The 24,255-nt window shown below is 30.2% G+C and overlaps 1 protein-coding gene across 2 annotated transcripts; it reads left to right on the top strand.

The window, feature by feature from the left end:
* Positions 1–2,202: 2,202 nt before the first annotated feature.
* On the top strand, positions 2,203–22,362 carry LOC656552 (cAMP-dependent protein kinase 1). Of its 2 annotated transcripts, XM_008201387.3 has the most exons (3): positions 2,203–3,073; positions 11,124–11,655; positions 18,561–22,362. In XM_008201387.3, exons 1-2 carry the CDS (start codon positions 2,532–2,534, stop codon positions 11,641–11,643), a joined length of 1,062 nt encoding a protein of 353 aa, XP_008199609.1. In that variant the 5' UTR covers positions 2,203–2,531; the 3' UTR covers positions 11,644–11,655; positions 18,561–22,362. The 2 variants fall into 2 exon arrangements, with proteins under 2 accessions (XP_008199609.1, XP_064212525.1); XM_064356455.1 differs by having other exon boundaries at positions 11,124–22,362.
* Positions 22,363–24,255: the final 1,893 nt, after the last annotated feature.

A 24,255-nucleotide genomic window follows, 5' to 3' on the forward strand; every position in this document is an offset into this window, starting at 1 on the left:
TAAATTATAAATACTTGTTGGGTAATACAATTTTCATAGTTTTAATTAAAAATTAAAAATTTTTTCATGGCCTAACTATAAAGAAAAAGTGAAATGTTTTGTTTTTTCTTAAATACTTAAAAATAATGTATTACACAAATAGACTCGTCAAATCAGAAAAAAATAAGTCTTTCAAAAATATCACAGTCGCCTATGATTCCCATTTAAAAAAATAAAAATTTATGTTATTCCAGCTAAACGAATAGTTAAAAAAATCGCTGTTAACATTATTAAATTCTCTGTAAAAAAGTGCCTGTATAACGTTTTTGTTTCAAATGTGTATCTTTTATAATAAGGAAGATATGAATTTTTTAAGATTTTGCTAAAATGTCAACTTTTGTCGAAAAGTCGAAAACAAAAGATGTTAGCGAGATGCGGTTTTTGACCAGAACTATTTTCTCAAAAATGGACCCGAGAATGTGTCACTCGTTTTTCTCTAAACCCCTTAGTTTCGGAGATGCCCTATTCGGACATCCAAAATGCAGCACCCTGTACAGGATGTTTCAAGTTTTATGACCGAGGCAAAAATAAATGGGTACAAATTAAATGCACAGTATTTTATTTAAACCAAATGTATTTATAATCAGTTAAAATAATAAACGCACAATAAAAATAATAAATGCACAGTAAATAACAGCATCTCCAAACTAGAGAGTGTAGAGTTGCACATTTCAGATTTTACGATTTTCGTGTTTATTCGTTAGAGGGGTATGTATTTTAGCTTTTTATCAAATTTATTTAAAAAAATAAAATAATAATTTGTTAACAAACGTTGGTGTTTATATAGTTTTGAAACATCTAACATGTACATACAAGCAAGTAGAAATGAACCCGTACCTTCTGCTAAGCAATAAGCTGAAGATAGAGGAGTTTTCTGGATTTTCGAAGAAAGTTTGTAATTATGAATTACCTATAATTAAGCCGATTTTGGAAATTAGTATAGTAAATTTCTAACATTCAGATTGCTTTTGGTTTTTGAATATGAAAGCAAATTCTTTAGTAGTGTCTCACAAAACGACAATCGCAGGTTGCAGCAAAAAATTATTTTCTTGCAATACATTTAATTTTTTCTATTTTTTGAAAATGTACAATAATTATTTAGTTACAATTTGCATTTCTAACCCAAATTAACAAAGTTCAACGACAAAAAGAATAAAACTCATTTTCTAAATTAATTTCAATTTGCTTCAATGAGGTCCTTTTTTTCTACAAACTAATTTTAACAGATAGGAGACAAAGTTTTATTCTAGAAAACTTAGAAAAATATGTTACAATATACAATTACAACGCTAATAGTTAATAAATAAAAAATTATGTAACAGAATTGTGACAAAAAAATGTGTGTAACTGCAAAAAATACAGATATGTTGTATATAACTTATTGGAGATTTGTACTTATTATTTTTATGGCTTTTGTAATTAAAAATTATGTATAATGTAAGAAAGACTTACTTTTTTTTTAAATTGTATGACAGCAATATAGCATATTTATGGTGCATATTTTAGGTTTTTTTTAATGCATATTTTCCGAACCCTAGTTATTAAGAATTAGATCTCTTATTGCAACTATTCATTATTTTAGCTATTAATTTTTTCAAATTTTGAAAAATACATCGCAATTAATCTTGTAGAAATCAAAAAAATATTTCAAAAAATACAGTATTGATTAAATTATAGTAAAACATCCTGAAACTAAAATGAGACGTTTGCGTTACGGTTTAATTAATGTACTCTCAGTTTTATTAAGGACAAACTTTCCAAACAGCAATCTTTTTTTAATATTCTTTGATATTTTGAACTGTGGACGCAACCAATTATACACATTTCTAATATTTAAAAAATTAAAAAAAATTAATTAAGAGTTTTGAATATTGAGTACCTATGTGATTAGTAATGAATGTTGATGAATTTTGCACATATTACGTTTAGAATTCGTCGTAATAGTATTAATTTATGAATAAAATTAATAATGTATTGTTACGAATTATTTTTCAAGTAGGCACTGTCACAGTCGTGTCACATTTGACAGTTCATTGACACTGACAAGTGTTACCTAACCTGTTTTACGATGATTAAAATAAAAATGTTTAAACTTGATTTAAATCTCGCGCATTGCTTGTATTTCGCTTGTTGTCCGCTTTCCCCAAGCATTACCATCCGTTCGGTGGCGTCCTCTCTTATCTCCCCATTAAACCGTGTAATTGACTTGCGAGCGAGTGTCTTCGCTTCAATCCCCAAATGAAGTGAAAATCTGGGCACTTGGTAGCCATTTTATCGTTAGCTCGTTGGTTTTTCGGCGTGTATTTTGAATTTGTGTTGCCCGTTTTAATCAGTGTCTGTGCCTCAATCGTGCGAGATAAACTCAATAATGCGTGTGTACGGATCGTTGTGTTGACACAAACCAAACGCGACATCCGCTCCGAGCTCATCCTTGGTGCTTCAGGCGGTGTTAGAAATCAATCGAAGCCCTGGAAGGTGTCCAAGTCCAAACCATGGGCAACAATGCCGCAACGGCGAACAAAAAGGTCGACTCCGCCGAAAGCGTGAAGGAGTTCCTCGACCAGGCCAAGGAGGACTTCGAGGAGAAGTGGAAGAAGAATCCGACAAACACCGCCTGTTTGGACGACTTCGAGCGCATTAAAACCCTAGGTACGGGTTCATTCGGACGTGTAATGATCGTCCAACACAAACCCACGAAAGAGTACTATGCGATGAAAATCCTCGATAAGCAAAAGGTGGTCAAGTTGAAGCAGGTGGAGCACACCCTCAACGAGAAGCGCATCCTGCAGGCGATCAGTTTCCCGTTCCTAGTCAGTCTGCGGTTTCACTTCAAAGACAATTCGAACTTGTACATGGTGTTGGAGTATGTGCCTGGAGGAGAGATGTTTTCGCATTTGAGGAAAGTCGGACGCTTCTCTGAGCCACATTCGAGGTTTTATGCTGCCCAAATTGTGCTCGCTTTCGAATACTTGCACTATCTAGATCTGATCTACAGGGATCTGAAACCGGAGAATCTTCTCATCGACTCGCAGGGGTAAATAAACAAATGATAGTTATTTATTTTGAGTGGAAATCGGACGCTTTATTTGACGAGTGAAAAAATTCTAACACAAGTCTACATGTGGGGAAGGTCAAGCTCTTTAGGCCCTTTGGTGTTCTGAAATTGTTTCTTATGCCATGAGATCGAAAATTTACTGAATTAAAGCAAGCCAAGGGAAGTGCATTTTTAGCCACACTTCTTTTCAAAACATCGTGTTGCAAAAGACAGTAGATAAGATTAAGAAGATGTCCAGAAATACTGTTTTTATGTTAGCAAATAACCGAAATTCTGCCAATTGAAGATTTCTGTCAGTCTCTTTTTTTTCACTTGTTATTAAAATAGCATTCTACGATGTAGGCTTTTAAACACCATTTTGGTATAATTTAGATGAAGCAAGGAATCAGTTTTTGAAAAATCATAGTCTCTCATTTTTTGACATTTGGCTAAAATTCCGCAGCATGACCTGCTCTAATTCAGTTTATTTTCGATCTCATTGAATTTATGATTAGAGTAGGCTTTGAAAACGCTGATTATCATAATTAATCAAGCTGAAAGTCAAATAATAAAATTTCGAATAGTAATATTCAATTGGAATACATTTTTTCTTTCATGTTGCACTAATTTATTAATTACAAAGATAAAAACCGCCTAATCTAACTATAAATTGAAATGATCGCATGTACAATCATATCGTCGTTTTTGTTTATAATCAACTATCTAAGAACCGTCAGGTTGGCATTATCATAAATAGAGTAATTTTTTTGAATTAAGGTTGGTGTAATTTTTTACCTGGCACATTCAATTTCCAAATTTTTCAAATTGTCTCCAATTTAAAACGCGTACAACAACACATTTAGTTATTTTAGACCACTTTTAGACTAACGAATTAACGATTAACACTAACATCTAATTTTCAAAAATGCCAAATCTGGTGTTCAAAATGTCAAATACAGAATACAGCCAGTTTCAAAAGTGGGTGGACATGAACTTTTAGGATGAAATAGTCTGGTCTTTATCAGAATTTTGACACTGACAAGTGATTATATAAAAAAAAACTATATTTCAGAAAACTACTTTGGGCCGGTTTATAGAAAGCTTTAATTTAATTCGTTTTTAAAAGTTAACAACGCGAATAGACCAATCAAATTTGTTCAATTTGGTCACGTGATGCATTTAATTGCAGATTAACTTAATGACGCTTCTATAAAATATAAAGTTAAGTTGAATTTAATATAAAGTTAAGAAGGTACTGGCAATACCAAAATTCTAAGTAAATAAATAAAATAGTTATGTGTTAGTTAATAAATGTATGGTGTGGACCTGACGGGTTCAGAGCCTCTAACAATATTGGATTTGGTATTTTCTTCATTCTTCACATTCAGGCTGTTCCAACGAGCCGAAAATAGTCCATAACTTGTATTATTGACTTTTTCCTTAGATATATACAGAGTGTCTCAGCTAAGACTTTCGAGCTTAATATATCAGTTATTTGTCAACAGATTTTTATGAAATTTAGAATGCACATATTTTAGGAGGTGTTTTTTCCATTAGGGGCAAAAAATGACATAAGTTAAGAAATGTAATTTTAAAACACATTTCTTTTATTTAAAATTAAGCTGAATTAGTATTGGATTATTAAACCCCGAAAAATAGATGGCTCCACAAAAAATTAACCAAATCGCTCGGTTGATCCAAGAAAAAAAAATTGATTTTGTTGTTAAAAACTAAATCCAAATTTTCAAAATATTTGAATAATCATGCGGCATTTTGTGTCCCACTGTATCAAAAGTGTGTGTGCTGTCAAAAAAGTAAAATTGTTTTAATTTGGTGAAATTACTTTAAAAACAAACAACACTGGCAGAAATTTCTGTGTTGTTGTAAAAGGAAACAATATTCGCCTATGGAAAGTGTCTTTGGACTTTTTGTGAAATGTTATTTATGAAATTTAAAGTTCAAAGAATCGTCAACAATTTGAAGACACAGGAAGCGTACCTGAACTAAATCGAGTGAGAACAAAACACGTCACTGTAAATGAAGAAATACTTGGGGCTGTAATTCAAACTTTTGAAGAGAATCCAATCAGCAGTGTACGATAAACATTTCCAAAGTCCTGAACGTTCAAGTGTCTAGAATTTTTCAGTTGTTGTTCAGTTTTTTAGTCTTTTTTGAAAGGATTAAAGCATCCAGTACCAAAAGTCAGTCAAAAATATTGTTTTTTAACTTTGTATGGGTGAGAGATAATTGTAAAATGTCGGTTGTGTAACACTTACGTTTGTGTGAGTAGGATTGACCAAAATTCAGTGGTAGTGCTCATCGGTTTCATAAGGACATAAGCTTTTGCATATGTATCCATGTTTAACAGTTTGTTTCTCATTTTTCTTGCAAAACAGACGTCTTTCACGAACGAGTTTTTTCTTACAGAATTGTTTATTGACGATTCATTTTTTAATATAAGTCTTGAGAGACTTACAATTTAAAAAAAACATGTAAAAATTACGTTTTTAAGACTTGAGTTGTTGTATTAATTGGATTTTAATCTGTACCTTCTAAAATATCTGCGTTTTAAATTTCATAAAAATCCGTTGATAAACATCTAAGATATCAGGCTCGAAAGTCTTAGGTGAGACACCCTGTATATAGGGTGTTAGGAATGGGTCAGCAAAATATTGCTATGTGATGATCAAACTAGTTAAAAACCACTTATCAGCCCTTCCATTTTTACGGACGAGACATTTTGCACAAATTTTTAGATTTTATTTTTAGTTTTTACGGACAGTATCAGTAGAAGTAAATTTTTCTTGATGGGAACTTAGTACCAGTCAAATTGTTTGCAACCTACAATTAGGGCCACCTTTTTAAAATTTAAAATACAAACAGAAAAAGTAATACAAATTGATGATGGACGGGACACAAGACCTCACATTTTTATCATTGAATAATAGTTATAAGATTCTGTTAATTTAAAAGGCACTAATTCCGACAACTATTTTTAATGTGGAAGGTGAAACTTTTGAGATTTTTAAAACCACGAAACCGAAGAATAAGGCAATGTGCAACGACTTGTCATTAATTTACTTTTTGTTTACACATGACGGACGGGACAACAAAATCTTGTGTGTAAAAATAGCTCTAAAAAATTTACTCAGACAGGTTTTAATCATTAAAGACTAACAATATTAAAATTAGACAGAGGAAATTAAAAATTCTTGGTTTTGTTTAACAACGTAAGAAATAACAAGGGACAGCAAAAGTTTTAAAGATAAAAAAGTAATATTATTAATCAATTTACTTATTGATTTTAATTTTTTAAACTACCAGAAACTATAAAAATATTCTTCAAAAAATATTCAACAATTGTGGTACGTCACTTATTTTATGTCCTAAAATGTAAATAATAATAATAATATGTAAATTTTAGAATCCAATGAATTACTTTAATTTAAATGATTATTCTCCCTCAAGCACTGTTTTGTCGCAAAATAAATTAAATATAACCGAATCGTGTATTTTGAAAGAAACTTAACATCACTAAAATCATTTTGAGATTTCAGGGTCAGGTTACATTTTTCTTCAAATGGCTGTTATTTAATTTTTTCAAAAAATATGCATACTTTCTTCAAAAATTTTTATTAACTCAGCTGTTGAGAGCTACAGTGTGGTTTATGGCAGTTTATTAGCAGTTCATTGTTTTAATGGACATAGTGGCAGAATCATGGATGTTTTGAGAATTTTTAAATAGAGTGGCTTATATGTCCATGTTTGTGAGAGGTTCGAATCCCGGTTCGGGCACAATTTTTTTTTGTTTTTTTTTGTAAAATTTAATAACAACAAATTGATAAACAAGAATTACGGAGTGGTTATTTGTCTGCTATTTTGTCAATAGTAATTAAAATACGCCAACTTCTTATTCTAGTTCAGCAGTTTTCAAAATTTGGGACTTTTAAGTTCAGAACGATTTTTTGGGAAAACTATGAATTTTCGATATACAAAAATTTAACTTAATCCATTCATTTTGCCTTTTTCTCTCTATTCTCAGTTTACTAAACCATTTCCTAACACGCTGTGTGCAGGATGTCCCAATATTAAGAAGTTTTTTTCTTCAAATGGAACACTCTAAATATTATTGCATTTTTGGACTGATGATTTTGATCTAAACTTTGTATTGATCGATTTTGTTTAGCATTTGAAATAATTTGATTTTTTTCCAAAAAAATTACACAAAAACTAAGAAGAATCCTATAAAAGTAAGAATTTTACCAATTTTCCAAAATTAAATATACCAGGTGTTTAGCGTACTGCGACTAGGAACGTACAAAAATTAAGAAGCTTATTAAAATTAAATGGAACACCTCATTTTTTGTTTTTAAATCTTAAAGATCATTAAATTGTCTATCGAAAAACATAAAGTTTTAAATATTTAAATTTAATAAATAAATAGTATTTTTTGTTATAAAGACGAAAAACGAAATATTTTAGTCGATTTACTGGAAATTGCTAGACGAGGCAACGCCGAGTCCAGCAACAGTACAGAGTCTGAAATATGTTTTTTGTCCGTATATCATACATAATTTTTTATTTGATTACAAGAACTTACACAAGAACTTTACAAATACATAATTAAAAAAAATTATTAATCAATTTGCCATGAAATTTTTATTACGTTGTCAAATGATTATTAATGTTTTATCAAAATTTTAAAATATTGAGTGAAGACAAGTGTGAGATGCCGCAAAATCAAATTGCGGTAAAGTTGCTTCACAACAATTTAAAAAAAAATTATGAATGGGCATATCACAAGTTTGAAGTTTTTGCTACCGAAATCGTATATAACGAGTGTCGAAATTGATCGATATCACGCTCGTGCATTTAGATGATCGAGGCGCAGCTGAGTTCGGATGAAGAAGCACAAACATGATATAGTCACTTTCGGCATAAATCGTGAACGATTTGAACAAGAAAATAAGAATTTTGTGGATAAAAACAACCTACACCATTCAACTGTGTTGACCAGTCGGCCATGAATTGCTAGTTCTGTCAACGAATTTTGGTGGTGGAAGTCCATTTTTCTACGTTTTTTCGGTTTTGTCTAATAAATTTTTAAATAAAACGTGTTTTTGTCAAAAAAATCAAACTATTTAAAAAACTACTCAAAATCGACTAAGAACAAATTAGCTTAAAAATATCAGTGTGAAAAGCGACATCCAAAAATGCAAAAAATATAGGGTGTAGCATTTGAAAAACATAACTTTAAACATACTATTTAAATATTTATTTGATAATTAAGTTAAATGTACGTCACTGTTTTATCCATAAATTTAGAGCATGATACTTTTTGGAATTAAAAAAAAATCGAATGTGTTAAAAGTCGCGGATAAGCTCTTGAGAGTGGATCCTAGTGGCCTTAGGGACCGCCAAAAAATATTTAAAAAATCATTGCTTCTTATTTAAAATGCAGCAGCTCGTAAAAGTTGCAAATAATGCATACTTTAATGTGGAATTTTAGGAAAAGCAGATTTCTTAACATTGTTTGTAATGATTTATTTTCATGTTTACTTGATTTATTATCTAATTTTTCAAAAAGAATTGTAGGAAAATATTTTTTTTTTGGTTTTTAAAATGAGTTGAAAACACCAGTGCAGCAACATTTGGCAACACTTGGTAATGTTACCATGTAATACTTTTGGTTAATATTTTTCTAAACGTATAAAAATTCGTGTACTTGTACGGCGTTGCCATTTTTTGTTTTTCATTTCAGCCAAATGTAAGGTTTTGTGATTTTTTTATCAAAAATTCTGTTCTGTATAGCTCTATCTAGCTGCTCTTAAGGCTAAAGGGGACGACAGTTAAACCAAGTGTGCGACAAAGACAAGTAGTAATGAAATTCATTTTTCTACTTTTAGCAATATTTGTAATCCAATTTTAAATCTAAAAATGGAATTGAGTCTTTTAAATAATTAGAATTTGAAACGTCACTTTTTTTGAAAAAAAAAAAAGATATTATTTTATTAAAATTTTAAACTAATATTCATAATATTTTGAAAAATGTGTACGGGAAAGTTGCACTGTGATGATACGAACAGAATGCGTCCAAGAAACAAATAAAATTTTTTAGTAGTTTTGAACGAAACGCGAATATTCATTTTACTTTGACAAAATTTGACGCCGAGAATCTCCAACAGTCAAGTGCCGGGTAAGAGAAAAAGAGGGCAAAATAAACCTCGATCAACTAAAGACAGGAAGGTGTGAAACACGATGTTTCTGTATTCTTGTATTATTCATATACAGAATTATCCTATTAATTTTTTGAACTGAATTTTGTACCGCATTAAACATTAGTGTTTTTTTTGTTGTAGTGTTTATTTGTCAGTAATTTTTATATGTTTTTTGGTCAAAAATGGATAAATTATCAAAAGTTTGGAATACGACAAAATCTGTTTTTCACTGTGGAAAACAATAGGTTAAATTTTAATTTATTTTTGGTAGAAAACTATTTTGTCATGATGTCATGAGGATTTCTGATGATGGAGATTGAGAAAGCCCAGCAAGAAGCAAATAATGTCAAATAACTTTGAATTCCAGAATTTTTCTGGAATTAAATTCTTTGAATTACCTAAGATTTTCTCAGAATATGTAAGCGAAGCCCAAGTATACCTACTTTCCATTCTAAGAAAAAACTTAAACTGATCGGACAAGTCGGCAAACAAATAAAAACTACTCGTAATAATCACTAGAATTTAGTGTTTACTTTTAAATGTTCAATTTTCTTCTCAATGTAGGTACTCGTATGTAAATTTCTTTCAAAATTTTTTGTACTAAATATTTTTACGTATCGTTTGTTATGTAATGTTTTCATATTTTAATTTTATTAACACTAGTACTAATATGTTTTTTTAATTCAATGATAACTTTATTGTATGAAATTGTAAAAAAAAATCCGAAAAAATTCACATGCATAAAGAAAATAATAAATAATTTTTTGCAAACGCACATTTCTACATGAGATTATTATAAGTTTTTGCGATACAGAAAAAAGTAGCTTTATAATACTAGTATTAGTTACGTAAAAAAATTATAAAAGAGACAAAACCAATCATTACTAAATGACTTCTAGATATCGGGGTTAAACCAGCCTTTTGAATCCCTGATTTTCATCAAATATACAAAATTGTATGTAGGACTTTTTTTGTAAAGCTTGTTAAAAAACGTAAAAACGTAAAATACAGGCAAATGCTTCACTGCCTAAATAGCAAACCCACAATTTTTTTTGTTAGTTGCTTAAAGTTGTGTTTTTTCTATACATCTAAAAATATCTTCCTGGTGGTTAATACGTACACAGCTGCTTCCAAGAAATGCCTTCCTCACTGCCCGACCATAACGGAACAAAAGATTTTACAAAATTTGCCTTTTGATACCTTTTCTGTTATCGAATTTTTAAAACAAATATATATTTGTGATCAGCGAAAAATGGAGATTCGTTTTTAAAAATTTTTGTTATAATTTTTTATTTTTTTTAAATAATTCAAAAAAAATAAAAAGTGTTACGTTGCCTCAAATTTAATGAAGATCATATGTCCAAAACTTTTTTTAGTTTATGAAATAAGTGAATGGTTAAAAAGGTAATAGAAAAATAAATTCCGCGCCATCTTGCGGCTTAGAAACACACTAAAACATGTTCCTCTTTAGCCTTAAGAGCCTAACCGCGATTTTTGACACACCCGATATACAAAAGGTCAATTTTTTTATATATCATGCAGGTATGTCCGTAAGTCAACTACTGAACAGTACTTTTTTTTAACATGCGATGCTAAATAAATTGAACATACTCCCTTCATCCACTACTTAATTTTATAATATGTTGTACATAGCCTCCCTAGTAACAACTAATTTGAAATTTTACAGAAAATACGAATGTGTTAGGCATATTTTAATTAAATGTTATTAGAATTGTTTAAATTTGTAAAAAAATACATAGCTTTTTCATTCACTAAGTCCTTCATTTATAAATGTCCAGTCACAGCATTCAACATAACGCTAAAATTTGCAGATACCTCAAGGTCACCGATTTCGGGTTCGCTAAACGCGTCAAAGGTCGCACCTGGACCTTATGTGGTACCCCCGAATATCTCGCACCGGAGATCATCCTCAGCAAGGGTTACAACAAGGCGGTGGACTGGTGGGCACTAGGTGTCCTAGTCTATGAAATGGCGGCTGGATATCCTCCATTTTTCGCCGACCAACCCATTCAAATCTACGAGAAAATCGTTTCGGGGAAAGTGCGTTTTCCCTCACATTTCGGTTCCGACCTGAAGGATCTCCTCCGTAACCTACTCCAGGTGGATTTGACAAAACGTTACGGTAATTTGAAAGCCGGCGTTAACGACATCAAAGGTCACAAGTGGTTTGCGTCCACTGATTGGATCGCGATTTTTCAAAAGAAGATTGAAGCACCTTTCATACCCAGGTGCAAGGGACCTGGAGATACGAGTAATTTCGACGATTACGAGGAGGAGGCGTTGCGTATCTCTTCGACGGAGAAGTGCGCCAAGGAATTTGCGGAGTTTTGAATTTTTTTATGTGTAAGTAGCCTTGCCATTTCCTCAGGCTATTGACGGACTTCCAGCCGAGGGTTTTTGTAAGATTGGTGATTCTGCACCTAATTGTACAGGGTGAGTCATTTATACGCATTCACTTGGGTATGGTAGTTTTTGCCAAATAAAAATAATTCCAGTGAAAGTTTTTTTAGTAATTTAATAACATAAGATTGAAAATGTACTGTGTTAGAGAAAATTGTGCTTGCAGAGCTTTAGCCACATTTTAGCCGTTTATTTATGACCACACTTATGTTGTCTTATGCTGGTTTTACACAGCATAAGATGTGGCTAAAGTTACACTTCACTTTCAAGGCTTGCTCTAATTTAGTACATTTTCGGTCGCATGTTATGTAGTACCGAGCAATGAAAATGAGGGTGCTTCGAGCGTTAAGTTAAATTTAACCAATTTACTAATTACTTGGAAAAAATACAGAAGTGTTGAGCTTTGCATTCTCAATATACTGCGACTAAAACTAAAATTTTCACGTGAAACATGATAAAAAAATATTTAAAATTAGCGCTTCGCTCCATAAACGATTAAAGGTACAAGAAAAATCGTGGGTTTAAAGGTAAAAATAATAATTAATTGGTAAATATAAAAAAACAAAATAATTCAAGAAGTTATTTCTACATAAATGCTATTTGCCAATAAGTGAACGTAATGTTGAACAATTGCAGTAAGACGCTCATGTGCACTTAATCAATTTCTTGTGCAAGTATTGCATGTACTACAGTGAAGTAATGCCATATATTGCCAAAAATTATTTAATATTGTCAAGTATTGTTTTACATTACTTCCACAAAAAGCCAAAATAAAAAGCCGTATATTACATTGTACCCATGGAGGGAGAAACTTGTGGAAGGATAAACTTGTGGAGGGAGCATAAGCGAGAAACTGCGGTCCTTGCACAAACACCTTTTATAACTCGTTCAAACTGCGCGCGCTAACTTTCTTTCTCACTTGAAATTTTAAACCAGTGGTGTAATTCATTATTTAATTTTGGGGGCATTTGCAAAGTTTGCAGCTCCTCATTGTCAAAAAACACCAACCGTTAATAGTACTAACAATTAACACTATTACGTGTCATTACTTAAAACTACCATAATGTATTAAAACAAAAACTGTTTAATGTTTAAAGTAAAAAGAACTTAAATATTCTGACGTTATAGAATGTTTCTGCCTTTAGGCGGGAAATACAGAATGTTTGTAGGTTGTCACTTTCTCTCCACACGTTTCTTCCTCCACGCTACATCTAAAAGTATAAATGTGCAATATCTAAATACTGATTTCAAGAAAGAAATTTACACGAAACAATCCAAAAGTAAACATTAATCGATTTTATTTTTTCCGTGCCTAATAAAAGTAACACTTAATTTGAAATTAAAACTTTTGATTTTTATTTTTAAAGTTTATTTTACCGTATCTCGAAAACGAGCATTTGCTATTAAATACTTGAATGTTTTTACTATGCATGTGAATTTTTTCAAAAATTGCCTACAGTTGCTTATACAAATCACAACTAAATAATGAATATAGTTTATATTTTCACCTGAGGATGACCACTTTGTGGTTGAATATAGAGTCAATGAAAAAAATATTTTTTTAATATTTGTACTGACATTCCGAAATCAACGATGCTTGAATTATGATTTCTGCCAGCAAGAATTACGTAGTCTCAAAAAAGCCTCTAATTACCTTACATTTAAATTGTAACAAAATTTTAATTCACGATTTATTTAACCCATTCCAAGTAAAGTGAATCGCAACTTAATTCATATTAGTTATTAATTAATTAATTCTTAGTGTTCTGTTAAATTTAACGGCAATTTACTTTACAAAATTCAATTTCATCGCGAATAAATTTAAAATTTTATTAGGATTATGTGCGCTTCAAAGTGAATAAACTTTAATTTTAGTACTTTTTTTGGGGTCACCGACAATTTTTTAATGATTTTTTTTACAAAATAACATCTAATATTTAATAATAATTATAATGGATTTATAAGGGTCGGTTTATAGAAGCGTCATTAAGTTAATCTGCAATTAAATGCGTGATTAACTGATTAAACTAATTCAAATTAAGTTGTCATTTATTTTGCATTTAGAAACGTCAAGTTAATCGCTAATTAAATTTTAATTGCGATTAAAACGTTTCTTAGACTTTTTTTACTGAACATTTTACGAAATTTTGATTGGCGTTTACATTTAAATGGCAACTTTTTTGAATTAGTTTAAACCTGAATTATATTTTAATTCGCCTTCTGTAAACCTGTCATTGTATTAATTTCTTAATTTTAATTGTAAGGAATTGTAGAAATAATTCGGAAAAATTCACATGTACATAGAGAAAAACATAAAGTAATTTAATAACAAATGTTGATTATTGTATGGTTGTTAATTTTTGAAATACAGTAAAAATGTACATGAAGAAAAACTTTCAATGACTGTTTCGCTTTTACGTTCACTTTATTTCATCATCTTCAACTTTTAATTATTTTAAAAACATTATTTTTCTTTCATGAAATTTTAGCTTTGATTTACATTTTCCAAAACACTCAAATTTAAATGGTTTTTTTGACCTTTCTGTGGAGTGTAATCTTTCAAATTTAGTTTATTCACTTACAATAAGCAAGTTTTTATTTCCGTTTTTAATTTAATATGTATTTAAGTTCCACTACTAGTTTAGTTCTTCTTTACCTTTACTTTTTTTATGTTCAATAGTGGAGTACATAGATTGTAATGTTCTGTAAAAGGAACAGCTTTGTGCTTTAACAAAAAATGCAATATGATGACTATTTTACTAAGAAATTTAATTCTCTACAACTTTCCTCCAAAAAGTTTTTTCGGATGTGTAATCGTATTGACTCGTTTGAGTGCAAATTGGTGGAAGTTGGAACTTTTTTTAAATATAGTTGACGATATAATTTTTGCATTCATGTTATGTCTTACCATTGAGAATTTAATTCTCTACATGTCTGTATTTTTTGTTAGCCTTGTGCTAACCGTTATTAAAATACAGCCATTTTTTTAAAATTCGTTGCTTTGAAAACAGAAAACTGCGCCCTCTAGCGACATTAATGGAACTATTGAGAATGGGGCCGTTTTATTTGTACGTTGTTTCGTATCCTAATCTATAGTAATCCATAATCTTGACTAAGCTACGCATGTACTTCTTTAATTTGCCAATTAATCTCCGAAAATATTTTTCTTTTTTTTTTCTTTACCGGTTTGTCACCGTGAAGAAAAATTATTTCTTTACCGGTTTGTCACCGTGAAGAAAAATTATTTCTTTTTTCTTGTTTTACATGTAACTTATTTTTGATTATAACCTTATAACCGAGATCATAACTTATTTTTACGTAACACTACCGAATGTCAAATTTAAAAGCTTAATTTTGCTTTTATTACGCAATATGTAGGACACTAGAAAACTTTTACTGGAATGAATTTTGTTCACCATTCGTTATTATTTGGCCTACGTTTATGTGTATAAGACTCACCCTGTATTACTACTTTCTTTTCGAATCCTATGCAAGTATTACGTGATGGAGATTTTTATGATTAGTGGTTATTTTTATTTTTAATTGTAAATATTGTATAATAGCCGGGCTAGGTTGCACTATTTACATTAAATAGTGGGCAGTTTATTTCTCTTTCTCTTACTATTAATTAAACGTGGGTGCAGAGTGTCCAATCTAAGCTGTGAATTCGCATTATGGTACAAACCTACCTTTTTAATTGTAAGATCAAGACCTTTAGCGACAATTGCCTGTCACACTTCCATAGTACTCTGATTCAATCATTGTTAGTAATTTGACAAAACAGTTTTTATTTTTAAATTCATAAAGCACCCAAACATGTCTCCTAGTCACTACTATGTAGTTACTATACATTTATTGTTACTAATAATGGTTATTATTATCATGTATTCATACAAATATGCAATATACATAGTTGAAACAAGTTTTGTTCATTTATTTAAAGAAGAAAAAAGACAGTTTAGTAACAACACACAAATATCCTTTATATGTATATAACGAGTTTCATCTTTATTGGAAAGAGTTATTTCAAGGATGTTCAAAAAATAATTGCAGCATGTGAAAATAAGAGTCCAAGGCCAATAATGCTGGGGTTGTTTTGTTTTTTGTGATGATGAATCGACAAAGTTTCTTGTGAAATTGAATTGGCAACTTTGAATAATAAGTGCCAAATAAAAACATTAAAAACACTATTCAATATTGCCAACTTGATTTCATAATCACGGACCACTTTAAGCCGAAATTTAATTAAACGCGTGATATGTTTTTTTGTTGTCACATTGGAATTTATTGCATCCTGAGTGCATACACGTTGTTTTTAATGGAGCTATTTAAAGAGGACCATAAAATGATATAAAGGTGCAAGATAAAAAATTTACTGACGCTGAAATGTACAGAATGAGTCTTGTAAAAGTATATTTGCATAAATTGTTTCAGATTTTTTAAAATTAATTCGCTGAAAAAACTGGAAATGAATTTTTTTAAAAACTTTGATTACCTATCTGATGACCCAGTTAACTGAAATTTTGCAGACATACGTAATCTTTGTCACATTACGATAATATTTACTTTAATTAATACTTTACAAGTGATTAACAATTTTTATAAACAGTTATCAGTAAGACAGCTCTTAATTTTTACCTATTATTATAAAATTTTGTTATTTTTTTTTATACCGACTCAAAAGTAACGCACAAAAATCATATTTTTGTTATGTGTCATATTTCAAAAAATCCTCGAGTATGTTGATTTTATTCTTTTAAATCACAATTGATATTTTTAGGTTTTAGATAGTCCACATTTTTGTCTTTCTAATAAGTATTAAAAAAATTAAAAAAAAACAAAAAAAACTAAAAAATAAAATTTAAAAAGTTGTTGAGATTATTACACAAAGCTTCATCTTTTCTGTCTTGCTTTATTTTATAAGGGGTAATTGTTTTTTGTTTATTTTTGTGTTTAGGTGTCATTTTAAGTGTTTTCGTGCTAATTATACAAAAAAAAATACAAAAAACAATTGCCGCTTATAAAATAAGTCAAGAATAAAAAAATAAAGAGCCCATTATGTTTAATTGTCAATATTATTTTATTTTGTTAAGTTTATTCTTTTATTTATTTTTAATTTTTTTGTTATTATCATAAAGATAATGGTATACTATCTAAAACAGTGAATAAAAACGTTGGTTGCCATTTACAAAAATTAAAATGACGTCATTACTGAAAAACGAATGACATCATAAATGTCACTGAAGTCAAAATGTAACATTTAAGAAACAAAAAGCGACCTGTTTGAATTTTTTTTTTTTGAAAAATGACTATTAAAGAAGTAACTTTTGTTCGTTACTTTTGGTTCAGTCTGTGTAATTATACAGAAAAGTTTTATACAGAAAAGTTTTAAAAAATAAATTACTCAAAAAGTAAAAAATGTAAATTTTAATACCAACAAAAAAATACAAACAAAAAAATTCTTCATCAAAAATACATTTTTTAAGTGCCTGAAACTTGAAACTTCCGGTTTAATTTTTTTCAAGTGTATTTAAGAAAAAATGTACAGTTGCGATAAAAAATAATGACACATCTAACACCGCAGTCACAAATCTTTTTGTTATAATACGGTTAATCTGTACGTTTGGCTAGTTTATAAATTAGCTGAATATTGTGTAAACTATCTGGACAGTTTGTAAACTAACCTGTTTATTGAAGTATATGACCCAAAAGATCTTAGTCGGACTTTTATATCAAGTCCGATTGGTAGGGGTGTCATTCTTTTTGATCGTGACTGTACCACTAGTTGATAACTCAGAAACAATTTTTTACTTTGAAAAAATAAAATTGGCTTGTTCCAGAATTTTTGTCAAATCAAAATATTTCCAGTTTTAATAAGATTGTATAATGTCGTTTTTTATTATTTCTAATGACATTTTGGAAGAAATGATGTCGCTAGTTCCTTAAAAAACTTTTTCAGTGAATTAATAATCAATATTCAATAATTATGAGGCATTGTAGAAAAATGTGCTTTAAATATTTTAAAGTAAAGTAAAAATATACTTTTAACAGACTTAGAGCCGGTTTACAGAAAGCGAAATTAAGATTTAATTCCAAATTAAACTAATTTGAATTAAGTTGCCATATAAAATGCATTGACAAATGTCAAGTTAATCGCGATTAAAATTTAATTGCAATTAAAATGTTCTGTAAACCGGCTCTAAACCTGTATTTTTTAAATAACAAAATGTATGGAACTAAGTTGTGTTTTGAGTTGGAATACTTTACTAATTTATATTTTATATTTCATCAAGTGTCAGGTCAGTCAATTATTTAGCCAATTATAATTTTGAGATGCCGTTGTGAGTTTGAAAAAATAACTCACAAACACGTTTATCGTGCTTTATAGTTATTTTTTTCTGTAACGCTGGGTTCCATGCTTTTTGTATGTACATCTTGTGACCTTGACTCACTTTGCACAATTAGTATTTATTTTAAAATATTAGTAATCAAATAAATTTGTCTGTGATGCGACCGTTCTCATTTATCACAACTTGAAATTACAATAATATTAATAGAAATTTTTACGTAATAAAAGGTGTTGGACGAGTTTCACGAAATAAACAGATTTCATCATCATTTTCTAAACAGGACAACTCGACTAGAATTATACTTTGGTGAAAGGGTGATCATTATTGTGTTTCATTGGTGATTTTTTTCTGTAGACGCAAACAGGTTGTGTGGGTTTGCTCTTGTTATTATGTCATCAAAAAAAATTCGTCAATTGAATAAACTTACATTTTTAAATAAAATCGTGCAGAAAAGAATCAAATGATGAAAATGAGACTAATAAACTGTTCTCGTTTCAGCCAGAGATTCGGGAAAAATCCGGCATTCAGGACACAACACATTCAGTGTCGTCGTCGAATTCTCCTCACGTTAATAATCTATTTATTTTTGTGTTAGTGAAGTGTTGGTTCTTTTCTGTATTCTCTTCCATTGGTTCGTTTTTATTGTGATAATTTAATTGGAGGAAAACACCAAATGTACACCTACCTACCATGTAAATACCGATGAATTATTTTTTGAACATTTCGGTTGGGGTCGCTGGTGTTCGGGTGTTAGTTTTTTGCGCTCCATTGGTTAATTCTCTTTAAACCGACAGGTCGATAACCAGTTTGTGAATTGAATTATTTTTAGTTGATTGGTTGTTAATTTGTTTATGTGGTCGTATGGATATTAGCAGTTTGGTGTTCCATTGTCGCCCATGTACTTTTAGTGTAGTTTATTTTTACGTTACCTGTGTTTTTGGTGCTTTGCGAAAATAGCTTTATTTAATGAGATGTTGAATACATATAAATAGGTACAGTGTTTGAGACCATACTTCATAGTGTCTGCATCTCCTCCTTATTACTTACCTACCTAGCGATTCGACCTTAAGATAATGCAGCGTTTTATAAATAGCTTCTGTTTATTACAAACAGGCACTTATTCGTTGTTACATTGCGATTAGGGACATCAACAGGTTTTACTTTCTCTGATAAGGCATTTGCAGAGGTCGAATCCGAATATGCGTTGACAGTGGCTGGATGGAGCAAAAGATCGACAAAATTAATATTTGAAGAAAAAACACAAACAAATAATTAGTGTGTCATAAAATATAACGATAAAATTGTAAATTTGTTCGAGATATCGTGCTAAATTTTTAATTTGTTTTTAGTCGTCAACTTACAATTTTTTCGGCCAAGACTGTTCTACAGTGTTAGTCTACTAAAAGTATATTTTTACTATATCCGATGTTTCGCTTTGTATCAGGAAAAATAACACAAGGAATGAATCAAATGACAAAAACTATTGGATAGGTGGTGACTGTCAACTTTTTTAAAATTAACATTTGTAAAAAAAATTAATTACTGCGTTATAAAATATTACGATAAAATTGTAAATTTTTTCGAAATTTCCTGTAAAATTTCTAACTTGTTTTCAATTGATAACTTACATTTTTTTTTCTAATGACTGTTCTACAGGGTTAGTCTACTAAAAGTATGTTTGCATTATATCGGGTGTCTCGGTTAGGCATTTTTTTCTGACCAAATAATAGTAAATAAACAAAAATACTATTTTTTGATTCGAATAACTAGCTAATTATGTAACTAACTAAACAGTTTAATGAAATGAAAGAAAGTTTTTCTTGAAATTAACTAAATGCCAATTTACATCACGCTTTTTTAATGGTTATTTAAAAAATATGTACAGGGGTGTCATTTGAAACAAGAATGACAGTCACCGTTTTGACAATTTTATCCAATAGATTTTGTTAATTTATTTAAGAATATATTTTGTTTGTTTGTGAAAAAAAATTCTTAAGGGGGTGAATATCAAAGTGAAGCACCCGTTATCTCAAAAACGAAAAATCGCACAGAATTCAGCGTTTCCTAGTAAATACTTTGCATCTTTTTCTATATCCGTGAATTTTTTCCGAATTTTTCTAAAATTCCTTATAATTAAAATTAATTAATTAATTATTACCAAGTAGCTGCAATGTTTTTATTTCTTGTGGCATTTAAGAACAAGCGGTGTTTAAATTTTGTTTTTACAGAAGATAAAAATGACCCAAGCACTAAAAATTAATTCAAAAAATTTTAAAAATTAAATCATTTTTTTCCGTATTTTTTTTAACATCATTTAAGTATCGTTTGTTTGAGAATCAAAATAAAAATAATAAAATTTCAATTAATTGATTTATTTCTTATATTTAATTTAATTCGTAAATAATTAATTTTAATTACAAAAATTAAAAACAGATATTAGCTGTTTCAAAACTATAAAAACGCCAACGTCTCATTTTCCCGAATTATTTTTTAAATAAGAGTGATAAAATTGTAAAATAGTTATAAATGATTAGATCTCTCATTACAACTATAAATTTCATCGGCTATTATTTCCTTGAAGTGCGTGAATAAGCTAATTTTGAGAGAAAGTGCGACGTTGGCGTTTTTATAGTTTTGAAACAGCTAATACATGCATAGAAAATAAACAAAGTACTTAATTGCGCACACTGATGTTTGTGTGATAATTAGTTTTTGAGATATAGGAAAAATATCAGGCTCACCTTATACAGGGTTAGTCTGTTAAAAGTATATATTTTTACAATATCTCGAAAACTAGTAATTGTACAGAATTTAGCGGTCGGTATTAAATACTTTGTATTTTTTTGTATCTCTGAATTTTTTCTGAACTTTTTACAATTTCTCATAATTCTAATTAATTAATTAATTAAATACTATTAAGTTGCTGCAACAAATGTAATTTCTTGTGTTATTTGAGAACAAGCGATTAAATGTTGTCATTTAGGTACCGTTGGTTTAGATAAACTTTATATTAATTATTTCCAATTTTTTTATTTATTGATATGAATTTTTTTAATTAATTAATTTTAATTATCAAAGAGAGTAGAAAAATTTTGAAAAAAATTTACATACATAGAAAAAAGAACAGAGGATTTTATTGTACACCCTGATTTCTGTGTGATTATTAGTTTGAGATACAGTAAAAATATTACACTCACCTTATACGACCCCCCCCTCGTTATAATTAATTAATTATTTATTTTTTTCTTGTTTTGTTATCAAATGTCAGATTTTACGCCTAATTTTGACGTGACGTTGTCATTTATTACGTAACTAGTTAACGGTCTTGGCTAATTGATTTGTTTACTGCTTTTTTTAAGTAAAATTGCACGAATAAATTTATAATTTACGACGGAATTCGCAAAAATTATGTACGTGATACGATATGAAAAGTCTGCTGTGGTTTAACTCGCATAATTTGCTGCGCTGCGCTCACTCGTTTTGGCAAACATTATGCTTGTTGAACAAAATCGGAGTATTTGAACCAATAGGGATATTAGTTGTGTCGTCTGTTGCTCGTCCGTCCATTTTGTACCTCTCGATATTTTCGAAAGCGTTTTGCAAATGTTGTAAATATATTCATAAAGTCTTAATTCGCGGCTTCGTCGTGCGAAAAAAAAGTGTGAAAGTTTGGTGCGAAATCCTTTCATGTAATCGTTAGAATCCGACTGCAAGTGCTTCTAGAGTATGTAAATGTATGTAATATTTCATCAACACTGTCACTCCATCGATCCACACATACACACACTTTATGGTTATTAATATTATTATAAGTAATTGTGCTTTACAAATCCCATTGTGTCCAAATAAAAAAAGCGCTGATCGGTCTTAGTAGATAGCCTTTATAGGAATTGGAACACATGTGTACATTTTATCTTAGATATAGGCCTTACTTTTGGGGTTCGTGTAGCAAGGGTGTGCTCCATTCATTTAAGCAAATATAAGTGGACACACTGGACAATATTCTAAAACACATCGTTTTTATCGTTCGTTTGTATTTGTTTGTTTGTTATCAAACGTGGGCGTTAGACGAACCTCATACAGGACGTTTCAGTCGATCAGTACATGTATTCAAAAATTGAAATGTTTTGCAGAGGATGTGGATTTTTATGTTTGTTGTATCATGTTGAGTTTACCTGTATAGATTTTTGTCCTATAACTAACGCTACCTATGAAATATTGTCATTTAGCGCGCTGTTCTTTAAAAACCAGTTTTAAAATGTTGTTTTGAACAAATTAAGGAATAAAACAAAGACTCCTACTTGACGTCTTTTATTTTTTTACCACCTACAGCTACAGCCATTCCATGTTAACGGACGGGACACTTTGCACAAATTTTTAGATTTTATTTTCAGTTTTTACGAACAGTTGAGTCAAATTGTTTACAGCCACATTCTTAAAATTTGAAATACGAACAGAAAAAAGAAATACATACTTATGACGGACGGGACAAAAAAATCTTGTGTATGAAAATAGCTCTACAAAATTTATCCCGACAGGTTTTAATTATTAAAGACTTTAGCAATATTAAAATTAGACAGTGGAAATTAAAAAAAAAATGGTTTTGTTTAACAACGTAAGAAATGAGAACATTTTATGTTTGCGATAACGGACGGGACACCAAAAGTTATAAAGATAAAACAGTAATATTACCAATCAATTTACTTACCGATTTCGATTTTCTAAACTACCAGAAATTAGAAATATACTCTTTAAAAAATATTCAACAGTTGTGTTACGTCAGTGTTTTATGTTATCGCCTAAAAGGCATAGTATGTAAATTTTAGAATTTAAATTACTTCAATTTAAGTGATTATTCTCTCTCAAAAACTCTTTTCGCAAAATACATTAAATATAAGCCGAATTGTGTGTTTTGAAAGAGACTTAATAGCGTCACTACAATCATTTTGAAATTTCGTGGAATGGCTGGCTAGTAAATTTAATTTTTAAACTTTTGCCCACAAGTTGATTGAGTGCGAAAAACGAATTTAATTTATCTTTAGAAGTTTACTAGCGGCTAGCCCCTGCCGGTCTACAAATGTTCGCTCAGTCGAAATGTTGCGAGCGAGGTCGGAACAGTACGAACGGAGACCATAACGGACTTCTCATTTCAGCTGGGCATATTGGAATAGTGGTTTTTATGGAAATATGTTGCGCGTGGCTGGGGCTTCGCCCCAGTTAACTAAAAGGAAACAAACCCCACGACCAATTAAACTCGAAAACGTGGAACTCGAAACGTGGAATAGTGTTTTTTTATGGAGCTAGGGTGGCGTACAGTTCATAAACATAAACACTATTCCACGTTTCGAGTTCCACGTTTTCGAGTTTAATTGGTCGTGGGGTTTGTTTCCTTTTAGTTAACTGGGGCGAAGCCCCAGCCACGCGCAACATATTTCCATAAAAACCACTATTCCAATATGCCCATCAATGCCGATTGTTAATGTAATTATTTTTAAAATACTCAGAAAACTCTTTAGACTTAACCAGCCCAGCTGAAATGAGAAGTCCGTTATGGTCTCCGTTCGTACTGTTCCGACCTCGCTCGCAACATTTCGACTGAGCGAACATTTGTAGACCGGCAAGGGCTAGCCGCTAGTTAGAAGTTTGGGTACGTTGCGGCATGATATGAGGACAAAAAATTCTTATCTAAAACGCACATTTTTGTTTATTTACGACTAGCTTAACTTAATGAAACTTTTTTTTCAAATTTTTACAGCCTTCGTTGTTATAATATGAAAGGGTATATTTACTTAACGATTCGATCAAGTTAAAATAATATAATAAAAAAAGGTCAGTTAAATTTATTCAGGGTTGTAAATTAGAATGTGGTGAAGTTTTTTCGTCGTTTTGTAAAGTTGTTCAATTTTATTTATGTGGGGTTAGCATTAGCTGAACAGTATGTGGAATATGGATGAGCAGGGACGGATTAACCAACATGATGTCTAGGGTGTAGCGCATTGAATAAAAGAAAGCGAAACAAAAAAAACTTTTTTTTTATTTAAATATATTTCGTGTAAAAGAATAAACTCAGTGATATCGACTATATGGCGAAAAATAATACATGGTGAGCCTGTTGAAAGTATGTTTTTACCCTATGAATGTATTTAAAAAAATATTAATCACATTTAATGTGATTTAATTAATTAATTTAAAT

This window comes from Tribolium castaneum, chromosome 4, assembly GCF_031307605.1.
Source record: "Tribolium castaneum strain GA2 chromosome 4, icTriCast1.1, whole genome shotgun sequence".
Taxonomy (NCBI): Eukaryota; Metazoa; Arthropoda; class Insecta; order Coleoptera; family Tenebrionidae; genus Tribolium; species Tribolium castaneum.

Bases quoted from the DNA above. Each gene is read 5' to 3' on its own strand.
- LOC656552 (XM_064356455.1), top strand. From the start codon at position 2,532: ATGGGCAACAATGCCGCAACGGCGAACAAAAAGGTCGACTCCGCCGAA. The intron at 3,074-11,123 runs GTAAATAAACAA...TAAAATTTGCAG, and splicing joins CTTCTCATCGACTCGCAGGG to ATACCTCAAGGTCACCGATT.